At 46.7% G+C, this 27,959-nt stretch overlaps 2 protein-coding genes across 7 annotated transcripts; both read left to right on the top strand.

The window, feature by feature from the left end:
- Window positions 1–22: 22 nt before the first annotated feature.
- On the top strand, window positions 23–14,814 carry SYCE1 (synaptonemal complex central element protein 1). 6 transcript variants are annotated; one of them, XM_065521684.2, is made up of 13 exons: window positions 23–175; window positions 9,485–9,547; window positions 10,279–10,338; window positions 10,692–10,766; window positions 11,431–11,478; window positions 11,727–11,781; window positions 12,497–12,586; window positions 12,833–12,896; window positions 13,600–13,666; window positions 13,744–13,867; window positions 13,940–14,050; window positions 14,205–14,292; window positions 14,514–14,814. In XM_065521684.2, exons 2-13 carry the CDS (start codon window positions 9,520–9,522, stop codon window positions 14,589–14,591), a joined length of 888 nt encoding a protein of 295 aa, XP_065377756.1. In that variant the 5' UTR covers window positions 23–175; window positions 9,485–9,519; the 3' UTR covers window positions 14,592–14,814. The 6 variants fall into 6 exon arrangements, with proteins under 6 accessions (XP_065377756.1, XP_073859246.1, XP_065377753.1 ...); XM_065521681.2 differs by lacking the exon at window positions 23–175 and adding an exon at window positions 4,083–4,180; XM_074003145.1 differs by lacking the exon at window positions 11,431–11,478.
- On the top strand, window positions 990–1,545 carry LOC102134292 (shadow of prion protein). Its single transcript, XM_045361799.3, is given in 2 exon segments — window positions 990–1,244; window positions 1,246–1,545. Coding segments are annotated over 2 exon segments (420 nt in total). The 3' UTR covers window positions 1,411–1,545.
- Window positions 14,815–27,959: the final 13,145 nt, after the last annotated feature.

Here is a 27,959-nt window from a genome sequence, read left to right as displayed (position 1 = left end):
CGCCTCCGCGACTGCCCGCCCCAATCCCAGGGCGGAGGCCTCGCGCAAAACCCAGGCGCCTCGGCTCCGCGCTCCGGCTGAGGGTCTGCGCCGCCGCCCGCCCGCTCCTTCTCGCTCAGCCGCGGCCCCTGGGGAGGATACTGTGGCGCCCGGTTCCAACTGAGGCCTGTGGCGGGTAAGGCCGGGAGACTGAGGCGGGTACAGAGGCGGGTACAGAGCCGGAAGCGAGGGAGGGGATGCAGTCGTCGCCCAGGTGGCCGCGTCCAGAGGCGGCCCCGCGACTCTACCCTGTCCTATCCCCCGCCAGCTGCTGAACCAGGCGGCCAGGGACTGCATGGAGCACGGGGCTTGCCCGGGAGGGACCGTCCCTGGGGTACTGGCCTGCTGGGGCGGGGTCCCTATGGTGTCAGCAGCCGCTTGTCTGCCGCAACACCCGCAAGGCCCGCACCCAGGCTCTGGCCCCAAAGGTGGGCACCAGGCCCAGGCACTGCTGGCCTGCGCTGCAGACCCTGATCTGAGCCAGCACTTGGTCCCCGCTAACAGGTACTCCAAACACAACACCCCTCCCCTCATGCTGCCCCCCGACATCCTAGCAACGCGTGCAGAGCCCAGGAGCATGGCGGTCCTCCCCCAGGCCTACCTCCCCGCATCCAGGGCCTGGACGCCCCCCGAGGCCTGGACACTCCCACCGCGGGGCTCCATCCCCGCTTCTACGCCCCCAATCCAGGTACACAACCTTCAGCTGCAGAACCCTCCTGCCTCACCTGCCACTTCCCAGCGCCTCCCCCAGGCCTAAGTCCTTGATGCTAGAGGTTAAACCGCACCCCCCTAGGCCTGCGTGGGCCTCCAAGATGCTGAGGGCACCCTGATCCCACAAAAGCCGAGGGTTCCTCTGCTCTCCAGCCCTGAGGCCTCCGCCCCTGGGCACCCGATCTCCATGGAAACCGAGGGCCCTTTCCCGCTCTTCCTGCAGGCTTGGCCCCATGAAGATGAACTAGGCACCCGCGACGTGCTTGGCTCTGCTACCGGCGGCCGCTTTCCTCTGAGTCAGCGGTGCAGCCAAGGGCAGCCGCGGAGGGCTCCGCGGGGGCTTGATAGGGGCCTTGAGGGTGCGTGTAAGGCCGGCCCGGCGCTATGGTGCCGCGGGCTCCTCGCTGCGCGTGGCTGCGGCCGGAACGGCCGTGAGGGCGGCAGCGGGCCTGGCAGCAAGTTCAGGCTGAAGAAGGGCCGCGGGACCCGGGGAAGGCGACCTTGGAGGACGATGAGGTCTGGGTTCCTGGAGGCAAAAGGACCGGCCTGGGCAACTACACCTACCGGGCGTGGACTTTGGGCGCTGGACCCACGCGCGGCCCCCACTTCTGTCTCGTACTGGGCGGCGCCCTCAGCACCCTGGGGCTGCTACGGCCCTAGGCCTGGCTGGGCTCAGGGGCGACATCTGGCCCCCAGCCCGCGCCGATCCCCAGGCTCCTCTGACCTGGGCTCCCCCTTCCTCCCTTGCCCACAGTCTTGGAGCCCCAGTTTGTGCAGGAACTGCAGGCTGTCCCTCTGGACCTGCCATCCACCATCCTGCCCACGCCCCCTCAGCCTCCTACCTCCCACCTAGAGGGGATCATGGGCCCTGCCCCACCCCTTCCAGGATGTTAGGGTACCCTCAGTCAAAAAGGCAGCGGCCTGTGGCTCCTGTACCAACGGCCCAGCCACGCTCCAGAGCTGCCCAAAGGGAGGTGCCAAGACCAGGAACACAAGCCACCCCGGCTCCCCCACCTGCCCTGGGGCTGTGGTGACCCATGGGCAGGGAGGCGACCTCAGGCTGGTTCTGCCCCGAGATCCTGAGGAATCTGACCCTCCCCAAAAGAAGCAATGAAATGGACCAAAGGACTTAAGGATTTGCAGGGAAGTGAGGGGAAAACGATAGGTGCCCAGAAGAGTACACCTCACGGCCCAGAAACACTCTCAAGCAAGAAAACCAATTCTCCAGGAACCCTAACCAAAACCCTAAGTGCAACCCCTACCACTAACCCCTGACCCTAATGCTGACCCTTAATCCTAACCCCTCACCCTAACACCTAATGTCAAACATGAACCCTTAATCCTAACACTAACCCCTAAACCTAAACCCTAACCCTAACCGATACTCCAATCCCAAGGAAAAGCACTAAACCCCTAATCCGAAACCTTAAGCCTAAACCCTAAACCTAACCCACAAACCTGAGCCCAGGCCCCAACACTAACGTTAACCTCTAAGCCCCAACCCTAACCCAACCCCAACACAAACCCCTAACCCCTAATTCTAACCCTACCGGGCATGGACTTTGGGCGCTGGACCCACGCGCAGCCCCCGCTTCTGTCTCGTACTGGGCGGCGCCCTCAGCACCCTGGGGCTGCTACGGCCCTAGGCCTGGCTGGGCTCAGGGGCGACATCTGGCCCCCAGCCCGCCCCGCCTAACCTGACCCCTTACCCTTAAATCCAACCCTAACCCATGACCCAACACCTGAACCCTAACCCTAACCTCAACCCATAACCTCAACCCCTACCCCTAACCCTAAACTCTAGCTGCAGCCCGAGCCCGAATCCTAATGCTACCATAAACCTAACCCCCGAACCCAAACTTGAACCCAACCCCTACCCCTAAAACCCTAAGCTAAACTGAAACCACAAACCCTAACCCCTAACCCTACTGCTACCCCTAACCCCTAACCCCTGAAGCTAAACCTAACCATAACAACGCTAAACTTAAGCACTAACCTAGCCCTACCCCTACACTAAGCCTTAACCCAACTGTAACTCCTAACACTAACCCTAACCTTTAAACCTAACCCCTTACCCTAAACCGTAACCCCTAACCCTAACCCCAAAACCAACACCTAACCCTAACACCTACTCTAAAACACTAACCTCTAACCCTAACAATCCTTAGCCTAACACCCAAACCCTAACCCCTAACCCTGACCCTAATCTTCTATCCTCGAAACCCTAACCCCAAACCCTAACCCTAACATCCTAACCCCAACCCTAAAACCCTGATCCTAACCATTAAACCCTGACCCTAACGATTAAACCCTGACCCTAAATGCTACCCCTACCCCAACCCTCGACCAACCCTAACCCTACCCCTAATCCTTCCCCATCCCTAACGCTAACCCCAAACCCTAACCCCACCCCAACCCTAAAACGAACTTCTAACCCCTAAACCCTAACCCAAACCCTAACTCTACCCCAACTCTAACCTTTATCCCTAACTCTAACCTGTAGCCCTAACCCAAAACCCTAAGGTAACCTTTTATAGGTTGGGATTCGAGGCTTTGTATTTAGGACGGGCGGGTGTTCTGGTGTCTCCCACTCACCCGCACGGGAAGTTCTTCTGTTGGTTCTTCACAACCAGTCACGGTGCATCGCAGCCTCCCCTGGCCGGTGAAGGGCTGGTTCTCCCGAAAGCCTCGGCTCCTCCTCCCTCCTCCCAGTGCCCTCCAGGCCTCCCCGGTGGCCCCAGCGTGGCAGGGCCCGTGCAGAAGGGACCGTGGGCTTGTGGCCGGCATGGGCCGCTGTGGGCATGGAGCTCACGGGAACGCGGCCTAGGGGCAGGCTGCGCTCCTCTGCGCCAGCGGGAACAGCGGGCCCCGCGGGGGCTGCCACAGACGCGTCACTTGCTGGGGTCCGTGCACTCCCGCGGTGGCGTGGCCAAGCAGAGCCGCGACCCCGTGAGGTTGCCGGGGCCATGGCGCCTCGTGGAGTCGTCCGTGAGACACGCACATTTCACAGGCAGTTGCTGCGTGGCACACGCGCACTGGTCGCTCGTGGTGAGGGCCTCCAGAACCAGGGCCGGCCCCCCTCGGAGGCCAGCACACATGCGCGGGAGCACCCAGAACCGGGCCAATCGCGAGCCTGGACGGCCGGACGTGGCCCTCGCGGGCTTTGTAACCCTCGGGCCTTTACGCATGCGCACTAGCTGCCAGGCAGGCCGGCCGAACATTACTTCACATATCCAGAGCGCGCGCGGGGGTGCATTGCGCAGGCGCGCTGCCTGGAGTCCCGCCCCCTGCAGGGGTTGCTCCAATCACCACTGGAGGCTTCCTCCCAAGCCACCCGCGCTGCTGAGCTGAGAGGAAATGGCGGGGAGGTCCCTGGCGTCGAAGGCCGAGCCCACCGCCGGAGCCATGGACGGGGCTGAGAAGGCCGAAGGTAGTGGAGGGAGGCAGGGAACTGTGCGTGAGGGTCTGACCTCGCCGAGGCGGGGCAGGGTTGGGGCGCGGGTGGCGACTACTTCCTGTCAGTCCTGATGGTGCTGACTGAGACTTAGCGGGTTTCTTCAGAAAACTTTCCGCCAAGATGAGGGAGTGCTGGCCCGCACACCCCTCACTTCGTCTTAAAGCATTGAACCTTTATCGTGGTTGCTCCAATTTTGGTTTAGGTAATTAGTCAAAAGACATCCTGTCGTTCCACAGACTTTTCATACACACCTCTTAAAACAAAAAGGACATTTTCCTGACGCTCCCAATCCCAAGGGAATTCCTAATTCCACACTCCTCTTTCTAGAACCAGCAAGTGTCCAGATTTCCCGGTCGCACTAACCTGGTTCTTGACAGTGGGTTCCCCCACCCAGCATCCCGACGCCCCGGGGAGCCGGGGGAGGCCGACTCCCCGCAGATCTCCCGTTTGTTTCTCCCCGACCCCGACCTGCCGTAGAGGCTCCTACCTCACCCTGGGAAGGGAGGGACAAGGCAGCTGGTCAGAGTTGTACAGAAGTCCCGAAATTGCAGCCCAACAAAGAGAAAGAACACTGTCCTGGCCGTTTCCACTTCAGGACGCTGTGTACCTCTGGGTGTTTTGGGAGAATTTTCAAACTTACACAAAAGTGGAGAGAATTGTACGGTGACGTCCCTCCTGCTGTCACTCAACTTGTCACTCTGTCCTGAGCTCATGTGTCCCCCCTGAGTTAAAACGCTGCAATTAACAAACGCCACGGTGGCTGCCTCCAGCCCTACCTGCGTGAATATCATGGCAGGTGCTCTGTCGTGTTCTTACAAAATGAAGGTTTGAATACTGAAACAAGCTTGGCACAGAAAGCATCCCTACAGTGAGATGTGGCACAGTGAAAGCCCCAGTGAAGGACAAAGCAAGTAAACAGGACAGACGCAAACGTATCCCTTTCATTAAGCACCTACTGGCCCGCCACTGTGGTAGCCTTTCAGTATCACAGCTCCATGTTCCTCACATAACCTAGTATATTTAGATAAGGTTTAACCAACGTTGCTTGTGCCTTCGTTCAAACTGCTACAACAGAAATGCCATTATTTCTCACAGTTTTCGAGGCTAGAAGTTCAAGATCAAGGTGCAATGCAGCGTCTGGTGGGGGCCTGCTTCCTGGTTGTAGACTTCTGTCTTCTCATTTTGTCCTCATATGGGGGAAGTTGCTGCCGGCCTCTCTGGTTTTATAAGGGCACTAATCCCATTGCTGAGGGCCCTACTCTCATGACCTAATCACCTCCCAAAGGCCCCACCTCCTAATGCAGTCACACTAAGGGATTAGGATTTCAACATACGAATTATGGATGGGGGCACAAACATTCAGTCTATAGTGACCAGCTACAGAAGAAAGTTAAAGGACAAGATTCCAGTTTTAGTCGGGATGTTATCTAGGATCAGTGACACTAGATACATTTTAGTAAAAGGTCTGTTAGTCTCCATCTAACTGGCTGCAGTTATTACTATAAAGGGGAATGACTGGGGAAAACGAATGTTTGTGTTTCAATTTTTTCTTCATGCTTTTTCACACATGCCAATTACTTGAATAATGTAAAACTTAATTCATAAATTTATGAGCAGTGATTTGTGTAAGATTTCGGGTGGGACCAAAATGAGGGGACTCCATAAACTCAAAAATAAGCATTTCACAAAACTCTATGCTTGATTTTTTTTTTTTTTTTTTTTTTTTTTTTTTTTTTTTGAGACAAGATTGTGCTCTGTTGCTCAGGCGGGAGTGCAGTGTTACAATCACTGCTCACTGCAGCCTTGACTTCCTGGCCTCAAGCAATTCTCCCACCTTAGCCTCTTAAGTAGCTGCAATCACAGGTGCATGTCACCACTCCCAGATAATATTTTTAAATTTGTTATTTGTAGAAATGGGGTTTTGCTGCATTGCTCAGGCTGCTCTTGAACTCCTATGCTCAAGCAGTCCTCCTGCCTCAGCCTCCCAAAAGTGCTGGGATTATGGATGTGAACTACTGAGCCTGGCCTTATGCATGTATCCATGATTTTTAATGGCTGTAAATGATTTATCCTGTGTATGTGCTATAATTTATTTAACAAATTCCCTAAGACATATTTAGGCTTCTTCCAGTTTTTTACTATTATAAACAATATAGTGATGAACACCTTGCGCATTATCCATATCAGAATTACTTAGGACATAGTCTTAGAAAAGAAGATGCACCCAAACTTTTGATATTTACTATCAGAGAGTTTGTAAGGAGACACCTTGATTTTGCATATCTGGTTGACAAAGATGAACACATTTGGAAACACAGGTGGTTGGTAAAAATGAAAAACTGGGCATCTTGTATACATCAGTGGAGGGTAATTTGGTAATGTCGATCAAAATTGTGACAAACTTTGGTCAGGTGCCTCTGAGCCTTCTCAACCATGCCTCGGCCTTGGCCTGTGATATGGTTTGAATCTGTGTCCTCACCCAAATCTCATGTTGAATTGTAATCCCCAGTGTTGAAGGTGGGGCCTGGTGGGAGGTGGTCGGATCACAGGAGACCAGTTTTATTTAGATAGTGACCACCTATCTTTTAACTGGATCTCTGAGCTCTGGGAAGAGGCCACACTGAATCATGGGTGTCCAAAAAGGGAGAATTATTATGAGGCTAGACCACATGGATGCTTTAACAGTGCACTTAAGAAACATTTTTTTTAAAAAATTTCTAAGTGTCTAAAATATACTCTTCCTTAAAAACGCAAGAGTAGCTTCTGTTGCAATAATTAGTAAAAAGAAAAAAAATATATATATATATATCAGGTAACACAGTACAAAAGCAAGCAGTTTAAGAGCTGAGATGAATTTGTCTGTTTACACTCTTGGGAATGCATAAGGAAAAGCAGTTTTCTCCGCAAATGGGAGTCTGATGCCTTCTCCATTTTCTTTAAGGAACCTCATGCTATTATAAACTGTTTTAGGTCCCTCATGCAGCAGAGGGTGCAAGAGAAAGGAGAGACAGCAGAACTAAATGAAGAAAATAGCCTTCAGTCAACTGAGAAGAAAAAAAAAATTTTGCTCAAAAAACACAAGGACCTAGGAGAGAGAAAAAAGAAAAATCATGAAAGCCTTTTAAACACACACACACACAGAGACACACACATATCTTGGATGTTAGCTTTTAATTAAGCTGACTTTTAAGCTTTTGAGTTTCTTTCAAATTTTTTTTCTAAATCTCTTCAACATATTTCAGCTAGGACGAATAGCTGCTATTTCAGAAGTACCAAGTATCAAACCAGAAAGGTCTTGATTTAGGAACCAAACCCAGGCTGTTACGGAAAAAAAGAAGACAGAACCTCAGCTATGGAACTGCAGTGTGGGTGACAATCATTTCTCTTTCAGTTTGGCCTGGCTAGCAAAAAGATGGCCTTGTTATGTAAATGAAACCACTTAAGTAGTCAAAATCAAAAATCTTCTCCCCCTTTTTTACTTTTACTGGCCGTTTTTTCTTCCCCCACCACCACTTTTCTGATGGGAATTTAGCCACTTCAGAGGCCTTGTTCCACATAATTTGGAACTTTCCTTTGGATTTGATCAAGTCAGATAGAATTGGCCAAACCCAATGGGAAAAGGACCAAAACAGCAAAAACAGAAAGAAACAACAAAAAAAATAACGGTTAAGTGTAACAAACAAATGATCACACAACTTGTATGATTACTGAACACTGTAATGGTAAGGAAAAATTAAGAGCAGCTGGTTGTTAATCTTACCTTTAGCCAAGACAAACCCCAATTCAGTTACTTACCTAGGGACGGGTCTTAGGCTGAAGACTTGTCTCTATCATCTTAGAAGCAGGAAAAAAAAACCCTCAAACTTGTCTTTCCTGTTGGGAGCGAGTTCAAACTCCAGAAATGAGTTTTCATGGTAGCAGGAAAACTTGCCTTCCTTGTTGAAAGCAAGTAAAACTCCAGAAAAAGAGAAGAGTTGTTCAGAAAATAAACTCTGGCCTTCGAACGAATTTTGGGAAATGAGGGATTCCCTGGATAGGGGACTTCCAGACCTCAGCAACTTGTCAAATTAGTTTGAGCCACAAAGATAGCCAAGCTGCTAGCAGGCACTGGTAGAATGTTTGTCAAAGGTCAGGAGCACCTCTACTCAGAATCCCTTTGTGGTTGCCAAAATGTGAAACCCCAAAATCTGAGACAGGTCTCAGTCAATTTAGGAAGTTTATTTTACCAAAGTTAGGGATGCATGCCTGCGACACAGCCTCAGGAGGTCCTGATGACATGTGCCCAGGATGGCAAGGTAGTCAGAGCACAGGTTGGTTTATATGCTTTTTAGGGAGACATGAGACATGAATCAACATATGTAAGATGAACATTGGTTCGATCTGGAAAGGTGGGTCACCTCAAAGCATTGATGAGACAACTTGAAGCAGGGAGGTTGACTTCAAGATCATAGGTAGATAAAAAACAAATGGTTGCATTATTTTGAGTTTGTGGTTAGCCTTTCCAAAGGAGGCAATCAGATATGCATTTATCTGAGTGAGCAGAGAGATGACTTTGAATTCATTTATTTTCAGATTTTTATTTTACAAAATCAGATACGCATCTATCTCAGCAGAGGGTAACTTTGAATTGATTTATTTTCAAATATTTATAAAAAGATTTATTTTCCTTTCACAATGTTAATGCCATAAATAATTTCTTAGATCTACTAATTTTAGTGTTAAAAATAGGTTCCAATAATTATAAAAAATTAATATGAAATATTTTATGGGGAGATTTCAGGTTTAGTATTGGTTGTATATAGGAAAGCTATTTGTATTTATATATGTTTTTAAACTAACATCCTAAGGCATTTTGCTACTAATCCTTATGGTTTTATAGAAAACTCTCTTAAGAACTTCCTAGATTATGTCATCTGCTAGTTACAGTGATTTTTGACTCCTTGTTCCAGGTTTTTATACCTTCATTTTTTTTCTTAAATTATTATATCAGGAGCTTTGACCTTACTTTGAACAGCCTCAGCAGTGAGAGTATACCCCTGCCCTCACCCAGAGTTTTACAAAGGGCTGCCTGGTATAATTTTACCCTGCAGGGAAAAGCTGACCATGGAGGAGCCTGATTCATCTAGTGTACTGTTCACCTTAGGAGAAGGAGCAGGGCTACCACTCTGGCTGGAGACCTGCCCTCAGTCTACCTCAGTCTCAGCCCAGGGGCTGTCAGATCCTTCCTCTGGCCTCTCGCCCTGCTTGATTCTGAAATGTTTGGTTTTGTCTCCACAGGGCAGGACACATCCTCACAGAAAATTGAAGACTTGATGGAAATGGTGAAAAAGCTGCAGAAAGGTCATGTGTCTCCTTTGTGTGAGGCTCAGCCTGAGATTTGGGGCCAAGCAGATGTGGGTTCAATTTCCAGCCCCACAATGTATAAACTTGGGAAATAATCCTCTTCACCTTCTCTTTCTTTTAAAACTTAATTACTTAAACTAAAAATCGGGTCCCATGATTCAAAATTAAAGAAGGAAAAAGGGTAAGGAAGGCAAAGTGTTTTCCCAAAACCCTGTCCCAAACCTCTTGCTGGTCACCCATTTGGCTCCACTGCAGTCCATTAAATCCAGAAGTTGCCACCTTTACTTCCCTTCCTTTCCCCTCAACCCCTACTCCCTCTTTGCTCACTAGGCTCCTGCCAGCCATGTTCCCACCTCAGAGGGGGTCTTTGCACTGACTACCTCCCACCCCAACCCAAAGAGCTGCAGGGCCTGCCCCCCACCACCTGATTTGGGGCTCTCATGATACCTTCCCATATCTGAGGAGCGCTTTCCACTCCTTTGCGCTTTAACCCCCCTTGCCCTACTTTATTTCTCTTGAACACAGTTACCACAGCCCCACTCAGTATCTTATTGTGTCTGTTCCCAGTCTCACCCACCCAGAACATGAGCCCTGTGAGGGCCCCACACAGCACCTGCTTTCAGTAGGTACTGAATAGATCTGTGTTGCGTGAAAGCAGCAGAGACACAAGGCTGCAAGCACCCCACCTCTGCCTGCCCTGTCAACTCAACCTCCTTTCCTCCCTGCAGTGGGAAGCCTAGAGCCCCGAGTTGAGGTCCTGATTAACCGGATTAATGAGGCCCAGCAAGGTGAGTTCAGGGGCCTTGGCTGCCAGCTAGTACCAGCTACATGGTTTGCGGGACTCAGTGCCAAATGAGAATGCAGGGTCCCTTGTTCCAAAGTTACTGGTTATTCACAACAGCAGCAGCAGAGCCTTAAGTACAGGGCATTTCAGCATGCAACTGCCATAGTTAATATACCCATGATCCTAGCCCTGCTATCAGCAGAGCCTGGCAAGGAGAGCCTGGACTCTGGAAGCCTCGTTTCCTACTGTATAAAATCTAGGCCACTACAGATTTTCCTGAAGGCAAATGAGAAATGTCACTGTTGGCAAGAGAATAGAGGCTGCACTCACACAATGTTTTTCTGCTCTCTGGTGAAGCCAAAAAGAAAGCCAATGAAGACCTAGGAGAGGCCCGGACCATCTGTGAGGCCCTGCAGAAGGAACTGGACTTGCGTAAGAGAGCCGGGGGTCACCCAGAGGTCCCCACAGTGTCTCAAGCTACCCCTAACCCTGTATTCCAGATGATAAGCATCCTTGCCATGACCGAGGGTCCTGTACCCTCTCCAGCCTCATGTCCTGCCAGTCTCCCCCTCTCCTCTCTGCTTGTGGAAGTGTTCAAGAAATACCCTCCAACCTCATTCCCACCTCAGAGCTTTTGCCAGGTGCTGCCTATGCTTCCTCAGATAATACAGGTTCCTCTTTCCTCACATCAACAGTTCTAAGTTAGAATGTCCCCAGACAGGATGACTGGCATTCCCCAGTCATCCCATCTAAAGGTGGCACCCTGTCACCATCTGGTCACATGCCCCTTCCTATTTGATGTGTTTCTTCACAGCCCTTACCCGACTTCATGGGTGTTTGTATTTTTTTCTCTCCTCCCCATGTAAAAGCATGGGCATCCTCCAGGGCCCTCACAGCCACCCTCTGTAAATGTGAAGGCCCTTTGGTGCTTACAGGGAATGTGGGCACCAGAGAGTAGGGAGGGGCTCACCTCGAGGGGTTCACATTTGGGTTGGGGGCAAGGTTGTGCCCAACTTCCCATGTGACCGTGAGCAATCCCCATCCCTGAGGGTGCGTTGCATAGTCCCTGATGCCAAAATGTGTCACTGTTTTCCAGTGCATGGAGAGAAAGTACACCTGAAGGAGATCTTGAGCAAAAAACAAGGTATCTGCCACTCCCGTCTCCAGGCTTGTTCCTTTTGCCGGCCCACAGAGGCCCACTCTCCCCCTATGGCAGCTGAAGCCTTTTGAAACCTATCCCAGCTTGCCTCTCGCCTGTGGCTTCCACTAGACGTGTAGTAAATGTTAAAGCTCAATCAAGTGTCCACAGACCTGACATGATCTGGCCGTGTTCCCCTGCCAAAACCTGATACCTTGACAGGTTCTCATAGGGCCCTGTTGCTCTCCCTACAGAGACCCTGAGGATCCTCCGGCTGCATTGCCAGGAAAAGGAAAGTGAGGCACAGAGGTAAGAGCTTCCAGCTGAGCCTAACTCTGCCCCTACCTCTTTATTCTGGTAGAGCAGAAAGAGGCAGGAAGGTGAGTCTGAGATCCACAGCTCTCATTCTCTCCCTCTAAACAATGGAGAGTCCAAAGAGTGTCTTTCCCCTTTGGCTCCAACAGCAGGCAGTAGTGTTAAGGGCAACTCTCTCAATGGCATAGATGTTCATTTGCTAAATTATCAATTAAATTTCTTCAACTGGTTTTTATTCTTTGCCTTTTACTCTTTGTCATAGTCCTTGGATGTCTGTTCACTCATCTGTCTGTTCACTTGTCTGTTGGCATTGAGCCAACCACTTGTCCATTCTCTCTCCATCCATTATCTTTTCATCCATCCATCGATTTGTCCATGCATTTCTCCACTTCCTGATTTAGCTCATTTTGTTACCAGAGGCCCCAGGCCCTAGCACACTGAGATTTCAGTTCTTTGGGAAAACCAGATGATACTAAGATGTGTGTGCATTTGCTTACTTGACCATGTCCACACTCATCTCTCTTAACCTGACAACATTACTTCCAAGGGGCAAATGCTCACGTCACTCCCTACCCATCACTTGTTACAGAGAAGGACCTTAATGTAGAGGGGGAAAAAAATAGCCTCAATAGAGGGAGGCAGAAGCCCCAACCCAGTGCCCTCCTGGGGCTTAAGAAAACATGGCTGAGGGCTGCCTCACCTCTCCCAGGAAGCACACCGTGCTGCAGGAGTGCAAGGAGAGAATTTCTGCTCTAAGCTTGCAGATTGAAGAAGAGAAGAACAAACAGAGACAGCTGAGGTAAACCTTAGCACCTGAGGCAGGGGGTTTGGATGGCTGGTAGTTGGGGCATAATGTCAAAGATGAGGGTTAGAAGAGCTGGCTACGCTGAGCCTTAGAGGTTCAAGGTGGAGAAGATGCTCCCAGTGGAGCAGAGACCATGAGCAAAGCAGCCCAAGGTCTGTGCCTGAAGACCCACAGACTTGGACAGGCTGTGAAGGTGGTGATGTCATCCCATATCACCTCATGCCTGTGGTTGGTCCCCAGGTTAGCGTTCGAGGAACAGCTGGAGGAGCTGATGGGCCAGCACAAGGACCTCTGGGACTTCCATGTGAGTCCCTCAAAGCCATTTCTCCCCTTTCCACATCTACCCTAGCAGCACCAGGCCCAAATGGTCACTTCCTCTCACCTGCCACACCCAGTCCTCGAGCAAGCCCTGGTGGTGCTAAGATCAACATTGCCCAAATCCAGCCCCTTGTCACCTCCTTGTGGCCCTGCTGCTCAGTGGTCAGGGGCATCTCTGATGAGCCAAGGTCAAGTTTTCCATCAGTGTCAGTGGATGTGTCTGGAACCATCACGGGCACAAAGGAGACAACGAGGATAAGCAATCAGTGTTTGCCCGCCAGGAGGACCCTAGGCACTGAACAGGAAAATAGACAGTGAGTGTTAGGAAGGAAGGGCTCAGTGAGGAGGTCACGCCAGGACAGAGGGGAGTGGGGGGAGCTGCAGAGCTAAACTGGTACCTGATCCTCCAGAAAAGAGCCAAGACTCATAGTGTTTGCAGGTTTATCTGTTGTAACAATCCATGAGCCTCCCCACTGCAGCACTGCGGAGATGTGGGATGACAGAAGTGCACAGGGAGGAAATGGCCAGTGCCATGGCCCTAAGGCTGTACTGTGGCTGGTGTGCACAGAGGGGCAGAGTTGTTCCAAGTGAGGCATAGTGAGCAAGTATGAAACAAGATCCAGATAGCCTTCTTTGAGGCATGGGGGAAAGCCAAGAGGTGTTGACAGGCCTCTTTTCTTCCCCCTCAGAGGCCAGAGCGGCTGGCAAGGGAGATTTGTGCTCTAGACAGCAACAAGGAGCAGCTGCTCAAGGAAGGTGAGGCCAGGGAAGGTGGATGGCCCATATCTGACCTCACGTGCCCTCATGTGCTCACCTGCCCCTTCATGCTGCAGAGAAACTGGTCAAGGCAACACTGGAAGATGTGAAGCATCAGCTGTGCTCCCTGTGTGGGGCTGAGGGCCCCTCCGCCCTCGATGAGGGACTCTTTCTCCGCAGCCAGGAGGCTGCAGCCACAGTGTAAGATGTGGAGGTGAAGAGGGTGGGAGGAGGGAGTGGCCGGTGCTGACCACCCCCTACTGGACCCCCCAGGCAGCTGTTTCAGGAAGAGCACAGGAAGGCTGAGGAGCTCCTAGCAGCTGCTGCCCAGAGCCACCAGCAGCTGCAGCAGAAGTGCCAACAATTGCAGCAGAAGCGGCAGAGGTGTGTGTGGAGGCCCTGTCCCCGCAACCCCCACCAGGAAGGTGACTGATGTATCTCCTCTCTCCACTTTCTGTCTCTCTGACTGTTGAAAACCTCTTGTCCCTCCTCCACCCTTCCCTTTCTTCCTTCCCCCATCCTACCTCTTCCTGTCCAGGCTGAAGGAAGAGCTGGAAAAGCGTGGAATGCAAGTCCCTGCCCAAGCCCAGAGCACACAAGAGGAAGAGGCTGGCCCAGGAGATGTGGTAAGTCCCAGAACTGGGTGTCAGGGAACAGAGACAGCTACTGAAGGGATGGCGGAAGGGACAGGAGGACAAGGGAGGGGGTCCTGGGACTCCTCAGAGGATGGTCTGTGGCGAGGGGCTTTCCCATAGTGGGTCCACCCAAGGTGCTGATGGGGCAGGAGGGGACCATGTGGCCATGGGGACAGATATAGATTCCCACCCTGGACACTAACCACCTGCAGGCCAGTCCCAAGCCCCTAAAAGCCCCCGAGGAGAAAGACCTGGAGCTGCACACCGAGCAGGACCTGATGTCCTCATAGGCCAGGAGGACACACTCCACCCCTGACCTTAGCCCAAGGGGCATTCAGGAAACAAAGGAGTTACTTTGATACAACCCATCTCAGCTGAGTCTACTGGTGAGGAGTAGGGGTTGGGCCCAAGACCCCCAGGCTCCTGTGACTGATTGAAGCCTCGGCTTGACTCTGCCTCTGGGTCTGGGCCAGAGATACATCACAGGTTTTCAATAAATGCTTCCTTAACCTCCTGGTCTCTGGATTGCTCATCTCTGGGACCTGCCAGGCTCTTCTGGGTCCCCAGGCAGAGGGATGCAGGCCTGAGACGCTCTCACAGTGGGCCCAGGAGGTCTGGAACCCACCTCCATACACACGTACACACACCTTGTGATTTATTCTTCAATTCCTTCATTACAGGTCTGGACTATACAGACTCCCAGAAATTAAAAAAATTTTAAAAAATGAGGATCAGTGAGCTGGGGTTCAAAATCAGCCAGTTCCATATGATAGTCTCCACGTGTTAGCTGTGTAGTTTGTGCTCTCAAGAACACAAAATGTATAACTCAGGCACTTTTGGACAGGAACAGGATAGAAATCCTCAGCGTGCAGGGAGTCAGTCAACTAGGATGTAAGTCATGTGCATCTGATGCATGCTTCAAATTCACTGAAATGCATTGACCCAATCAAGACCAATGGTGGGAGTCAAAGTCTGCATCTTCTGAGTCAGAATACATTGAATTCATGACAAAAGAGATCCCTTTTCTTGACAGGCTCCCAGACCAGGTAGACCAGTGACATGGTGGAGTTGAAAAGAGAGGCTCACTGAAGAGCACTGTTTCCATGGAAAAATGGAACATGGCAAAGTGCAGAAATTCTTCAGTCAGTCCAGGATAGACGAGTTCTCTAAGATGCAGTTAATCATGCCTGTTTCAAACAAACTGGTGATACACTATCAAACATGAATTTTAAATCAAGTGGAAGTTAGAAAATATATTGAACTGAATGGCAATGAAGACACCACATTTTAAAACTAATTCAGTTAAGCCCATGATTAGAAAGAACTTTAGCTTTTATTGGTTCACCACAATTTTTAAAAGAAATCAACCAGTGATTGTTCAGTTAATGAATAAAAGGCCTTTGACACAGTTCAACACTTATTCATGTGAAAAAAAAAAAAAGACTACTAAAAAACAAACAACTTCCCTTAGATTTATTGGTGAGATGTCTAAACAATTTCATGTTGGAAATAACTCAAGGATATCTGCAATATTCAAATACTGTTTATCATACTAGAAGTTCTATACGGTGAAATAGTTAAGACATGGATTTATGATTATATGCTTTATGAATTTCAGTTTACAGATAAATTTCAGGACGTCTAAATGAGTATAAAAGTTTGCTAAATACAGGTCAATATTTCAAAATCACTTTTGTGTCTCAATGCTAGGGCACAGGACCCACAAAATACATCACTTAGCAATCTACAGTTAGTTGATAGAAAAGGATACAATAAACCAGTAACAAAATAATGATATGCATCAGATAAGGATAAGCATCTCAGCCAAAGGCTGCCTCAGTGAAGGGTCAGGAGAGGCTGGCACGAGCTCTATTTTTTTCCTCTCTGCAGGGTTCTGCCAGAATATGCTTTCTCACGTAAGAAATCAGCTGTGTGTGTAGAATAGCTCAGAATGGGAGAACTGTTCTGGTTCTCTACACTCTTATTTGGAGCCGTAGTGTAGGAATATAATGTAAACTGGGATTCTTGTATACCCTGCTGATCATGTAGACATACTCTTACTGTAAACCAGCTCCCAACAGAAGATCTCCTATGTTTTCGCCAAGACCAGATGGAAACCTATTTAATAATCAGTTTTACTACTACCAATGGCAATGGTGATGAGATGGTACCAACCACACCCAAACTCAACTTGGATTCACTTATTAATTTGTACATTTGACACCTCAGTTAGGGGTCACTGCCATGCAGGTACATCTCATTCCAGCAACAGAGCTCAGCCCATTGCATACCTGGTAGAACTAATAGCCAGCTACAAAAAGCAAAAATACACTTGAAAATAAATGCAGTATTATAAAAATACCATGTACCAAGGAATTAATGTAGCGACAGATGTATGTTATTTCCCCAAAACAACTTTAGAGAAAATTTAAAAGATCTGAATAAATGGAGAGAAAGGTCATGTTCATTAATGGAAACTCATTACTGTAAAGATGTCCTTCCTGCCTAAGGACATATAAGTCCATTATAATTTCAATAAAATTTTGCAGAAATCTCCTGTATTCCAGACATACTCTTCCTTATGAAAGAGTAGTCCAAATTCCACTCAGTAGTCGGGATCAGCCACCCCAGCCAGTAACTTCCTCTTTGCTGGTGATTCAGAGGCATGAGTAGCCCAAAGTGGCCAGTGGCAGCCTTGCAGTTCAGTGGAATCACTAGGGTGTCTCTGATTGGAAGGATTTCTTCCTTCAGAACTAAGACCTAAGAGCACAGTCATGGGAACAGGATACAAAACCTTTGCTCGTGGGTCACTAGGGGTAATAATGGGGATACCACTCTCATTTCTACCCTGTGATTTTTGGACCTGTGAATTATGGCTACAAAAGAAACAGTATTCAATATTGGACACTGATTCAGAGCATATACAGTCTTCTAGAGAATCTTGTTCCATCCCTGCAAGGTATTGCCACCTAGCTAGTACTTTGGGTCTTCAAAAGGCCACTCCGTTAGTCTGTCAAACCAGCTGCTTCAGGGTGGTGGGGAACATGGTAAGACAAGTTAATTCCATGAGCATGGACCCATTGAAGTGCTTCCTTTGCTGTGAAGAGAGTTCCTTGATCAGCAGCAATGCTGTGTTGTAGTACCGTGGTTGTGGAAATGGCATTCTGTAAGTCCACCAGTAGTAGTAATGACAGAAGCATTGTCTGCAAGCAAATGTGTATACAGATACATCCTTATCATTCATTATTCCTTCTGGAGTTGGAGTCACTACTGATAATAACCAAGGCACTATAGTAACCATTTCACTTGTCAGGATACACAATGCTGGACTCTTGAAAGAGGCATTGGCCGGGCGCGGTGGCTCACGCCTGTAATCCCAGCACTTTGGGAGGCCGAGACGGGCGGATCACAAGGTCAGGAGTTCGAGACCATCCTGGCTAACACGGTGAAACCCCGTCTCTACTAAAAGTACAAAAAACTAGCCGGGCGAGGTGGCGGGCGTCTGTAGTCCCAGCTACTCGGGAGGCTGAGGCAGGAGAATGGCGTGAACCCAGGAGGCGGAGCTTGCAGTGAGCTGAGATCCGGCCACTGCACTCCAGCCTGGGCGACAGAGCAAAGACTCCGTCTCAAAAAAAAAAAAAAAAAAAAAAAAAAAAAAAAAAAAAAAAAGAGACATTGAATAAAATTTAATTTCCCTGCTAGACCCAAGATAGCTGATTTAACAAAGAGGCATAGTGGTCTCCTAAAACAACCCCTTTTCAAATACCAGTTCAGCAATGGATCTCTAAATAGGTCTCTGTCTTGCCACAAACCTTACTCTCTTAATTGAAGGGTTTTTTGTAGACTCACACCTTATACCAACTTGAAAAACCTTCCCATCACACTTTCCTATCTTTAAATTGGGATATGTTTCATCTCTATGTATACAAAGACTGCTTATAAATGAGGACCTTTAATAATGTCTCCTAGCTTTATGACATTTTCTTCCTGTCCCCACCCCATAAGGGCTAGAGGCCAGATCCATTAACTGTAGAACGTCCCATGGACCAGGTAGCTGCCCATCTGCAATAGGACCCATGTAAGCTTAACTTTCACTGTCCCTAAGTCCTTCCTGAATATTTCTCTTTTTTAATTTTTTTTTTTTTTAAACTAAAGAAATGTGGCATTTTCAATTAAGGTCAAATATCAAGGATATTCTTTTTTTTTTTTTTTTTTTTTTTTTTTGGTAAGTTCCAGGGAACGTGTGCAGGATACGCAGGTTTGTTACATAGGTAAACCTGTGCCAGGGTGGTTTGCTGTACCTATCAACCCATCACCTAAGTATTAAGACCAGCATGCATTAGCTATCTTTTCTGATGCTCTCCCTCCCACCATGTCATCCCACCATAGGCCCCACAGTGTGTTGTTCCTTTCCATGCATCTATGTATTCTCATCATTCAGCTCCCATTTGTGAGTGAGAATATACAGTTTTCTGTTCCTGCATTAGTTTGCTGAGGATAACGGCTTCCAGCTCCATCCATGTCCCTGCAAAGGACATGATCTCATTTCTTTTTATGGCCGCATGGTGTTATCCAGACTGTCATTGATGGTCATCTGGGTTGATTCCATGTTTTTGCTATTGTGAATAGTGTTGCAGTGAACACACACATGCATGTATCTTCATAATAGAATGATTTAATGATCTATATTCCTTTGGGTATATACCCAGTAATGGGATTGCTGGGTCAAATGGTATTTCTGGTTCTGGGTCTTTGAGGAATTTCCACAATGGTTGAACTAATTTACATTCCCACCAACAGTATAAAAGTCTTCCTGTCTCTCTGCAGCCTCACCAGCATCTGTGGTTTCTTGACTTTTTAATAATTGCCATTCTGACTGGCATGACATGGTATCTCATTGTGGTTTTGATGTGCGTTTCTCTAATGATCACTGATGTTGATCGTTTTTTCATATGTTAGTTGGCCACATAAATGTCTTTTTTGAAAAAGTGTCTGTTCATGTCCTTTGCCCACTTTTTAATGGGATTGTTTTTTCTTGTAAATTTGTTAAAAATTTTCTCCCATTCTGTAGGTTGTCTGTTTGTGCTGATGATAGTTTCTTTTGCTGTGCAGAAACTCTTTAATTAGAGCCCATTTGTCTATTTTTGCTTTTGTCGTCATTGCTATTGACATTTTTGTCATGAAATCTTTGCCTGTGCCTATGTCCTGAATGGTACTGCCTAGGATTTCTTCTAGGGTTTTTATAGTTTTCAGTTTTACTTCCAAGTCTTTAATCCATCTTGAGTTAAATTTTGTATAAGGTGTAAGGAAGGGTTCCACTTTCAGTTTTCTGCATATGGCTAGCCAGTTGTTTGAGCACAATTTTATTTATTTATTTATTTATTTATTTATTTAAGATGGAGTCTTGCTCTGTCACCAGGCTGGAGTGCAGTGGTGCGATCACAGCTCACTGCAACCTCCACCTCCCAATTTCAAGTGATTCCCCTGCCTCAGCCTCCTGAGTAGCTGGGACTGCAGGTGTGCGCTACCACACCTGGCTAATTTTTTGTATTTTAGTAGAGATGGGATTTCACCATGTTGGCCAGGAAGGTCTCGATCTCCTGACCTCGTGATACATCTGCCTTGGCCTCCCAAAGTGCTGGGATTACAGGTGTAAGCCACCATGCCCGGCCACCAGCACCATTTGTTAAATAGGGAGTCCTTTCCCCATTACTTTTTTTTTTTTACCAGGTTTCTTGAAGATCAGATGGTTGTAGGTGTGTGGCCTTATTGCTGAGTTCTCTGTTCTGTTCCACTGATCTATGTGTCTGTCTTTGTACCAGTAGCATGCTGTTTAGGTTACTGTGGCCTTGTAGTATAGTTTGAAGTCTGGTAGCTTGATGCCGCCAGCTTTGTTCTTTTTGCTTAGGATCGTCTTGGCTATATGGGCTCTTTTTTGGTTCCATATGAAAATTAAAGTAGTTTTTTCTAATTCCATGAAGAATGTCAATGGTAGTTTGATGGGAATAGCATCACATCTATAAATTACTTTTGGCAGTATGGCCATTTTTGTGATATTAATTCTTCCTATCCATGAGCATGGAATGTTTTTCCATTTGTTTGTGTCCTCTCTGATTTCCTTGAGCTGGTTTGTAGTTCTCCTCGAAGAGGTCCTTCACTTCCCTTGTTAGCTATATTCCTAGGTATTTCATTCTCTTTGTAGCAGTTGTGAATGGGAGTTCATTCATGATTTGGCTCTCTGCTTGTATGTTGTTGGTGTACAGGAATGCTTGCGATTTTTGCACATTGATTTTTGTATCCTGAGACTTTACTGAAGTTGCTTATCAGCTTAAGAAGATTTTGGGCTGAGACCATGGGGTTTTTCAGATACAGGATTGTGTCATCTGAAAACAAAGACAATTTTACTTTCTCTCTTGCTATTTAAATACACTTTTTTTCTCTTACCTGATTGCCCTGGCTATAAATTCCAATACTATATTGAATAGGAGTGGTGAGAGAGTGCATCCTTGTCTTATGCTGGTTTTTAAGGGGAATGCTTCCAGCTTTTGCCCATTCAGTATGATATTGGCTGTGGGTTTGTTATAAATGGCTCTTATTATTTTGAGGTGTGTCCCTTCAATACCTAGGTTTTTGAGAGTTTTTAACATGAAGGGATGTTGAATGTTATGGAAGGACTTTTCTGCATCTATTGAGATAATAATGTGGTTATTGTCTTTAGTTCTGTTTTATGATGAATTGTGTTTATTGATTTACATATATTGAACCAGCCCTGCATCTCTAGGATGAAGCCAACTGAATTGTGGTGGATAAGCTTTATGACACGCTGCTGGATTCAGTTTGCCATTATTCTATTGAGGAGTTTTGCATCAATGTTCATCAGGAATATTGGCCTGAAGTATTCATTTTTTGTTGTATCTCTGCCAGGTTTTGGTATCAGGATGATGCTGGCCTCATAGAATGAGTTAGGGAGGAGCCCCTCCTTTTCAATTGTTTGGAATAGCTTCAGAAGAAATGGTATCAGTTCCTCTTTGTACCTCTGTTAGAAATCAGCTGTAAATTCGTGTGGTCCTGGCCTTTTTTTTTTTTTTTTTTTTAGGTTGGTATGCTATTACTGCCTTAATTTCAGAGCTCATTACTGATATATTCAGGGATTCAGCTTCTTCCTGTTTCAGTATTGGAAGGGTGTATGTGTCCAGGAATTCATCCATTTTCTGTTGGTTCTCCAGTTCTTTCAGTTGTGATGTTAGGATGTCAATTTGAGATCTTTCTGGCTTTTCAATGTGGTCATTTAGTGATATAAATTCTCCTCTTAACACTGCTTTAGCTGCATCCCAGAGATTCTGGTACATTGTCTCTTTGTGCTCATTAGTTTCAAAGAACTTCTTGATTTCTCCCTTAATTTCATTATTTACCCAGGAGTCATTGTGAGGCAGGTTGTTCAATTTCCATGTAGTTGTGTGGTTTTGAGTGAGTTTCTTAATCTCGACTTCTAGTTTATGCTGTGATCTGAGAGACTGTTTGTTATGATTTCAGCTGTTTTGCATTTGCTGAAGATTGTTTTACTTCCAATTGTGTGATCAATTTTAGAATAAGTGCCACGTGGTGCTGAGAAGAATGTATATTCTGTTGTTTGGAGGTGGAGAGTTCCACAGATATCTGTCAGGTCCACTTGATCCGGAGCTGAGTTCAAGTCCTGAATATCTTTGTTAATTTTCTGCCTCAATTATCTGTCTAATGTTGACAGTGGAGTGTTCAAGTCTCTCACTATTATTGTGTGTAAGTCTGAGTCTCTTTGTAGGTTTCTAAGAGCTTGCTTTATGAACCTGGGTGCTCCTGTATTGGGTACCTATATATTTAGGATAGTTAGCTCTTCCTGTTGAATTGATTCCTTTATCATTATGTAATGCCCTCCTTGTCTTTTTTGAATTTGTTGATTTAAAGTCTGTTTTGTCAGAAACTAGGATGGCAACCCCTGCTTTCTTTCACTTTCCATTTGCTTGGTAAATTTTCCTCTCTTACTTTATTTTGAGCCTATGTGTGTCTTTGCACATGAGATGGGTCTCTTGAATACAGCACACCAATGGGTCTTGACTCTTTATCCAGCTTAGCATTCTGGGTCTTTTAAATGGGGCATTTAGCCCATTTACATTTAAGGTTAATATTGATATGTGTGAATTTGTTCCTGTCATGATGCTGGCTGGTTATTTTGCAGACTTGTTAATGTAGTTGCTTCATAGTGTCATTAGTCTGTGTACTTAAGTGTGTTTTTGTAGTGACTGGTAACAGTTTTTCCATTCCATATTCAATGCTTCCTTCAGGAGTTCTTGCAAGGCAGGCCTGGTGGTGATGAATTCCCTCAGCATTTGTTGTCTAAAAAGGATTTTATTTCTCCTTCACTTATAAAACTTAGTTTGACCAGATATGAAATTCTGGGTTGGAAATTCCTTAAGAATGTTGAATATTGGCCCCCAATCTCTTCTGGCTTGTAGGGTTTCCACTGAGAGAACTTTGCATTGGATTAGAATATACTTCTTTAGCTCAGCAAAATTGGTTATTATCCACCTTCTGAAGCCTAATTCTGTCAGTTTATCCATCTCAGCGTCAGCCCAGTTCTGTGCCGTTGCTGGAGAGGTGCAGTGATCATTTGGAGGAGAAGAGACACTCTGGTTTTTTGAATTTTCAACTTTTTCGCATTGATTTCTTTCTCATTTTCTTGGGTTTACCTACCTTCGATTTTTGATGCTATTGACCTTTGGATTGGGTTTTTGTGGGGTCCTTTTTGTTGCTGTTGTTGTTGTTGCTTTCTGTTTGTTTTTCTTTTAACAGTCAGGCCCCTCTTCCACAGGGTTGCTGCAGTTTGCTGGGGGTCCACTCCAGACCCTATCTGCTGGGGTCCCTGCTTCACCTGAAGCTATCACCAGTGGAGGCTGCAGAACAGGAAAGATGGCTGCCTGCTCCTTCCTCTGAGAGCTCCTTCCCAGAGGGGCAAAAGCCTGATGCCGGCTGGAACTCTCCTGTATGAGATGTCTGGCAAACCTTATTGTGAGATCTCACCCAGTCAGTCAGCATGGGATCAGGGACCTGCTTAATGAAGCACTCTGGCTGTCCCTTGACAGAGTGGTGCGTTGCACTGGTTGGAATCCCCCATGTCCATGCTGCCTGGACTCTTCAGAGACAGCAGGCAGGAAAGATGAGTCTGCTGAACTGGAGACCACAGTTGCCCTTCCCCACAGGGGCTCCATCCCAGGGAGATCAGAGTTCCATCTGCAAACCTCTGGCTGGAGTTGCTGAAATTCCCACAGGGAGGCCCCACCCAGTGAGGAGAGATGGACCTGGGTCCCACCTAAAGAAGCAGTCTGGCCACAATCTGCCACAGCCTCTGTGCTGCACTGTGGGGAATTCCTCCCGGTCCAAACCACCCAGTCTCCCTGGCACAAGCAGGGTAAAATGGCCACATGGAGCCACAATGATGGCAGCCATTCCTCCCCCTGGAAACTCAGTCACCTTAGGCAGTCTGCAGTGTGCTACTGCTGGCTGCAACCCAAGCAGCCACCAAGAGCCTGCACAGTTCTGTGCTTGGGATCCACCCTGGTGACATGGGCTCATGAGGAGATCTCCTGATCTGTGGGTTGCACAGATCCATGGAAAAAAATGTGGTTTCCCTGATGCAGTAGCACAATCACTCGCCACCTCCCTTGGCTGTGAGTGGGAGTTTCCCTTACCCTGTGTGGCCTCTGGGTGGGCTGTCAGTCTGCCCTGCTTTTTCTCACTCTCTATGGATCACGCCAATCACCTAGTCAGTCCCAGTGAGAACCTGGATACCTCAGCTGAAGGTGCAGGATTCACTCACAGTGTTTGTTCTTCTAGGTCAGAGCCACAGGCTAGAGCTGCTTCTAATTGGCCATCTTGGCCCCTCCCCCACTTTCTGAATATTTCAGCTATAAGAAGGTAAATAATCCAAGATCTCCCTCTGATTCCCTTCAAGAAGTTTAAAATTAGTTCTACAGGGTCATTCCCACAAGCAGTATGCAGTACCAAAAAGGGAGGTAGAACGCTCCACTTAGTAAATAAAAATTTGGAGTAGTACATTCTGGAGGAAATTCAATAATAAACAACAAAAGCCAGTCAAATGCAGCTGCACACTGTTCTGTGTACTATTGATCTCCTTACTATATTGGTCTGGGTGCTTTCATTGGTTTGCAATCCAGAGGCCAAAACCTTCCAAGTAAGCCATTGTTTAAACCAACAGCGTAAATGCAAAGAACAACAAGCCATCAATTTTGGCTACTACAAGCCTACAACCTGAAGACTTTCCTGGCTTGCCTGTGACCAAACAAACCAACAACTGAGCCACAGGACCTGCCCACAGGCCAATGTTTTAGTTGACAGACAACCTCACAGTCTATTAACAACACACACCCAAATCAGGCCATATGATTTAAAACCTATTTGCAATAGAACATCACCCATTTGGGGGCAAAATGCTGCAATGTAAAAAACTGTTTGCTTGCCCCACCCTTAATTGGGGCTCTAACTTTCCCAGTTGGGTTACTGCACCTTGGTTCATTATGACAGTATTGCAGATGTCAACATTGCCTTTGCCACCTGTGCACGCACATAGCTCCTTGACTTAAAGTATATTTGCCAGTCAGACTCCCAGGCCCAGTATTCTCTTCTGTTGTACTTTGGTTTGTTTGACCTCTTCAAATCTCATGTTGAAATTTCATTCCCAGTGTTGGAGATGGAACTTAATGAGAGGTGTTTGGACCATGGGGACAGATCCCTCATGAATAGATTAATGTCCTCCCTTGGGATGGGTGAGTTCTCACTCATTAGTTCTCATAAGAACTTCTTGTTAAAAGAAAACAAAACCTGGCACCTCCCTCCCCTTCTGTTGCTTCCTCTCTTGCCATGTGATCTCTGCACACAGCAGATCCCCCTTCATCTTCCACTATATGTGGAAGCAGCCTGAAGCCCTCATGAGAAACAGATGCTAGTGCCATGCTTCTTGTGTAGCCTAAAGAACCATGAGCCAAATAAACTTCTTTTTGTTTTTATAAATTGCCCAGCCTCAGGTATTCCTTTATAGCAACACTAAACAGACTAAGTAAGACACCTTCAAATTACACAACTGTGTCATGATCCTGGCTTGGCTCTCTGCCACAACCTACACCCCACACTCCCAGACCTAAAAGGAAACCTGGTAGAGGTTACTACTACCCATCCCTTTTTTAACATTTAATGAAGATTATTGCATTCACAAGGAGGCAATTGTCCTTGAGAAGAGGATAGCCCACTTCCCAGTGCCTCTCCTATTTCCCTACTGCAGCTTTCCACCATGAATTCCTGTCCTGAGTATTTGACCGTGGCCACCACAACCACCCCCTTTGTGTTAAGGACTGAATATTTATGTCGCTCCTCAAATGCATATGTTGACGCCCTAACCCCTAGTGTGGTAATATTTCCAGGTATGGTCTTTGGAAGGTGATTGGGATTAGATTAAGTCACAAGGGTGGGACCCTCATGATATCAGTGGCCTTATAAAAGCAGGAAAATCTTCCCTTTCCCACCTCTCCCGACCTTACCCACATGCATGAACCAAGGAAGTGCAATCTTAGGACATGATAGGAATGCAACCATCTGCAAACGAGGAAGAGAGCCCTCACTAGGAACCAAATCAGCCAGCTCCTGATCTTGGACTTTTCAGATTCCAGAACTGTGAGAAGTACATTTCTGTTGTTAAAGCCATCCAGTCTATGATAGTTTGTTATAGCGTCTCAAGTAGACTAAGACAAATTGTGTTACCAGGAATGTGGTCCTGCTGTGACAATATCTAAACATGTGGAAATGGCTTTGAAACTGGGTAATAGGTAAGTACAGACTGAAAGTTTTAAGGTTCCTGCTAGAAATACAAATGTTAAAGGCCCATTTAGATAAACTGGAAGTCAAACCTGATGAAAAGGGTACTTTAACCAGACACAGGAAGAGTGTGTCCATTGTGATGAGTGTACACCATATTGTAGAGGAATGTAAACAAGAAAACTAGTTCCTTGATTGGGGAATACATGGCTCTTAATAACAGCATGGTAAGTTTCCTGATTACATTGAACAATTCAGACATACCAAGAAAAGCCAAGAGTACAAAATCAAGTTATACTGTAGGAAAACATGCTTTTTCTAGACCTTGAAAATAAACATTTCAGTGTCAGGTCATAACAGCAGAATTATAACCAGAGAAAAAGTTACAGGAGTTGACAAAATGATGGAAGGAGACAGTTATCATCATAGTCAAGGGAAAAAAACATACCTTTTCAAAGGGATAAAGAACAGAAGGCAATAAGTATGGCCTGCAAAATGGAATTCAGTAAGGTACCACAAAGGTTGAACTCCTGGGATATTAATCTGAGATGTTTCAAGAAGACACAGATTTCAGAATTAAAAATGAAAACCTTTTGCAGTTTCATTAAGAGCAAAAGAATACTTTAAGAAAACCAGTAGTAGGCCAGGCGTGGTGGCTCACACCTGTAATCCCAACACTTTGGGAGGCTAAGGTGGACGGATCATGAGGTCAAGAGATGAAGACCATCCTGGCCAACATGGTGAAACCCTGTCTCTACTAAAAATACAAAAATTAGCTGGACATGGTGGCACTTGCCTGTAGTCCCAGCTGCTCGAGAGGCTGAGGCAGGAGAATCGCTTGAATCTGGGAAGTGGAGGTTGCAGTGAGCCGAGATCTCGCCACTGCACTCCAGCTTGGTGACAGAGCAAGACTCCGTCAAAGAAAGAGGAAAGGAGAGGAGAGGAGAGAGAAAGAAAACCAGTAGTAATTATAGTCTATCCCTTTGGTTCTGTTGCTTCTTCCCAATGTCAAACTAGTTGATCATAAATATCAACCAATCTTTAGTGGTGATTTGTGAGATTTTTGGTACACCCATCTCCTGAGCAGTATACGCTGAACTCAATTTGCAGTCTTTTATCCCTCACCCCCTTCCCACCCTTTCCTGTGAGTTCCCAAAGTCCATGGTATGTCCCCAAAGTCCATTCTTATGCCTTTGCATTCTCATAGCTTAGCTCCTACTCATGAGTGAGAACATACAATGTTTGATTTTCCATTCCTGAGTTACTTCATTTAGAATAATAGTCTCCAATCCCATCCAGGTTGCTGTGAATGCCATTAACTCATTATTTTTTATGGCTGAGTAGTAGTCCATCATATATATATACTACAGTTTCTTTATCCACTCGTTCAATCATGGGCATTTGGGTTGGTTCCACATTTTTGCAGTTGTGAATGTGCTGCTATAAACATGCATGAGCAAGTTTTTTTTTAATCACCACTAAAGAACTTACTTATGTAGCCAGATACTTACTACCTGTTCCCCAAGAACCTATGGAGAAGAAAAAATTTAAAAAATAAAGAATAAAAAACAATAACAGCAGGAACATTATTTGATAATCTTCCTAGCTCTGATTATAATAATCAGTGCTCTCCAAATGTTTTTACAATCAAGAAACAAATATAGAATGATAATATTTATACACTGAAAAAAAAAATCAACCAATCTGCCAAGGGAAGGATACCAAACCTTTTGATAAAGTCAGCTTCCTGAATTGCTCACCCAAATGTGTATGGGATGAGGTTCTAATATTACTTTGGA

Source organism: Macaca fascicularis, chromosome 9, assembly GCF_037993035.2.
Source record: "Macaca fascicularis isolate 582-1 chromosome 9, T2T-MFA8v1.1".
Classification (NCBI taxonomy): Eukaryota; Metazoa; Chordata; class Mammalia; order Primates; family Cercopithecidae; genus Macaca; species Macaca fascicularis.
Note: the sequence above shows the minus strand (reverse complement) of the source record. Positions and strands in the feature narration are given on the sequence as shown.

Coding starts and splice junctions, on each gene's coding strand:
- SYCE1 (XM_065521681.2), top strand. CDS start 4,108: ATGGCGGGGAGGTCCCTGGCGTCGAAGGCCGAGCCCACCGCCGGAGCC. Junction 11,479..11,726: donor GATCTTGAGCAAAAAACAAG/GTATCTGCCACT, acceptor CTCTCCCTACAG/AGACCCTGAGGATCCTCCGG. Junction 12,587..12,832: donor AACAAACAGAGACAGCTGAG/GTAAACCTTAGC, acceptor GTTGGTCCCCAG/GTTAGCGTTCGAGGAACAGC.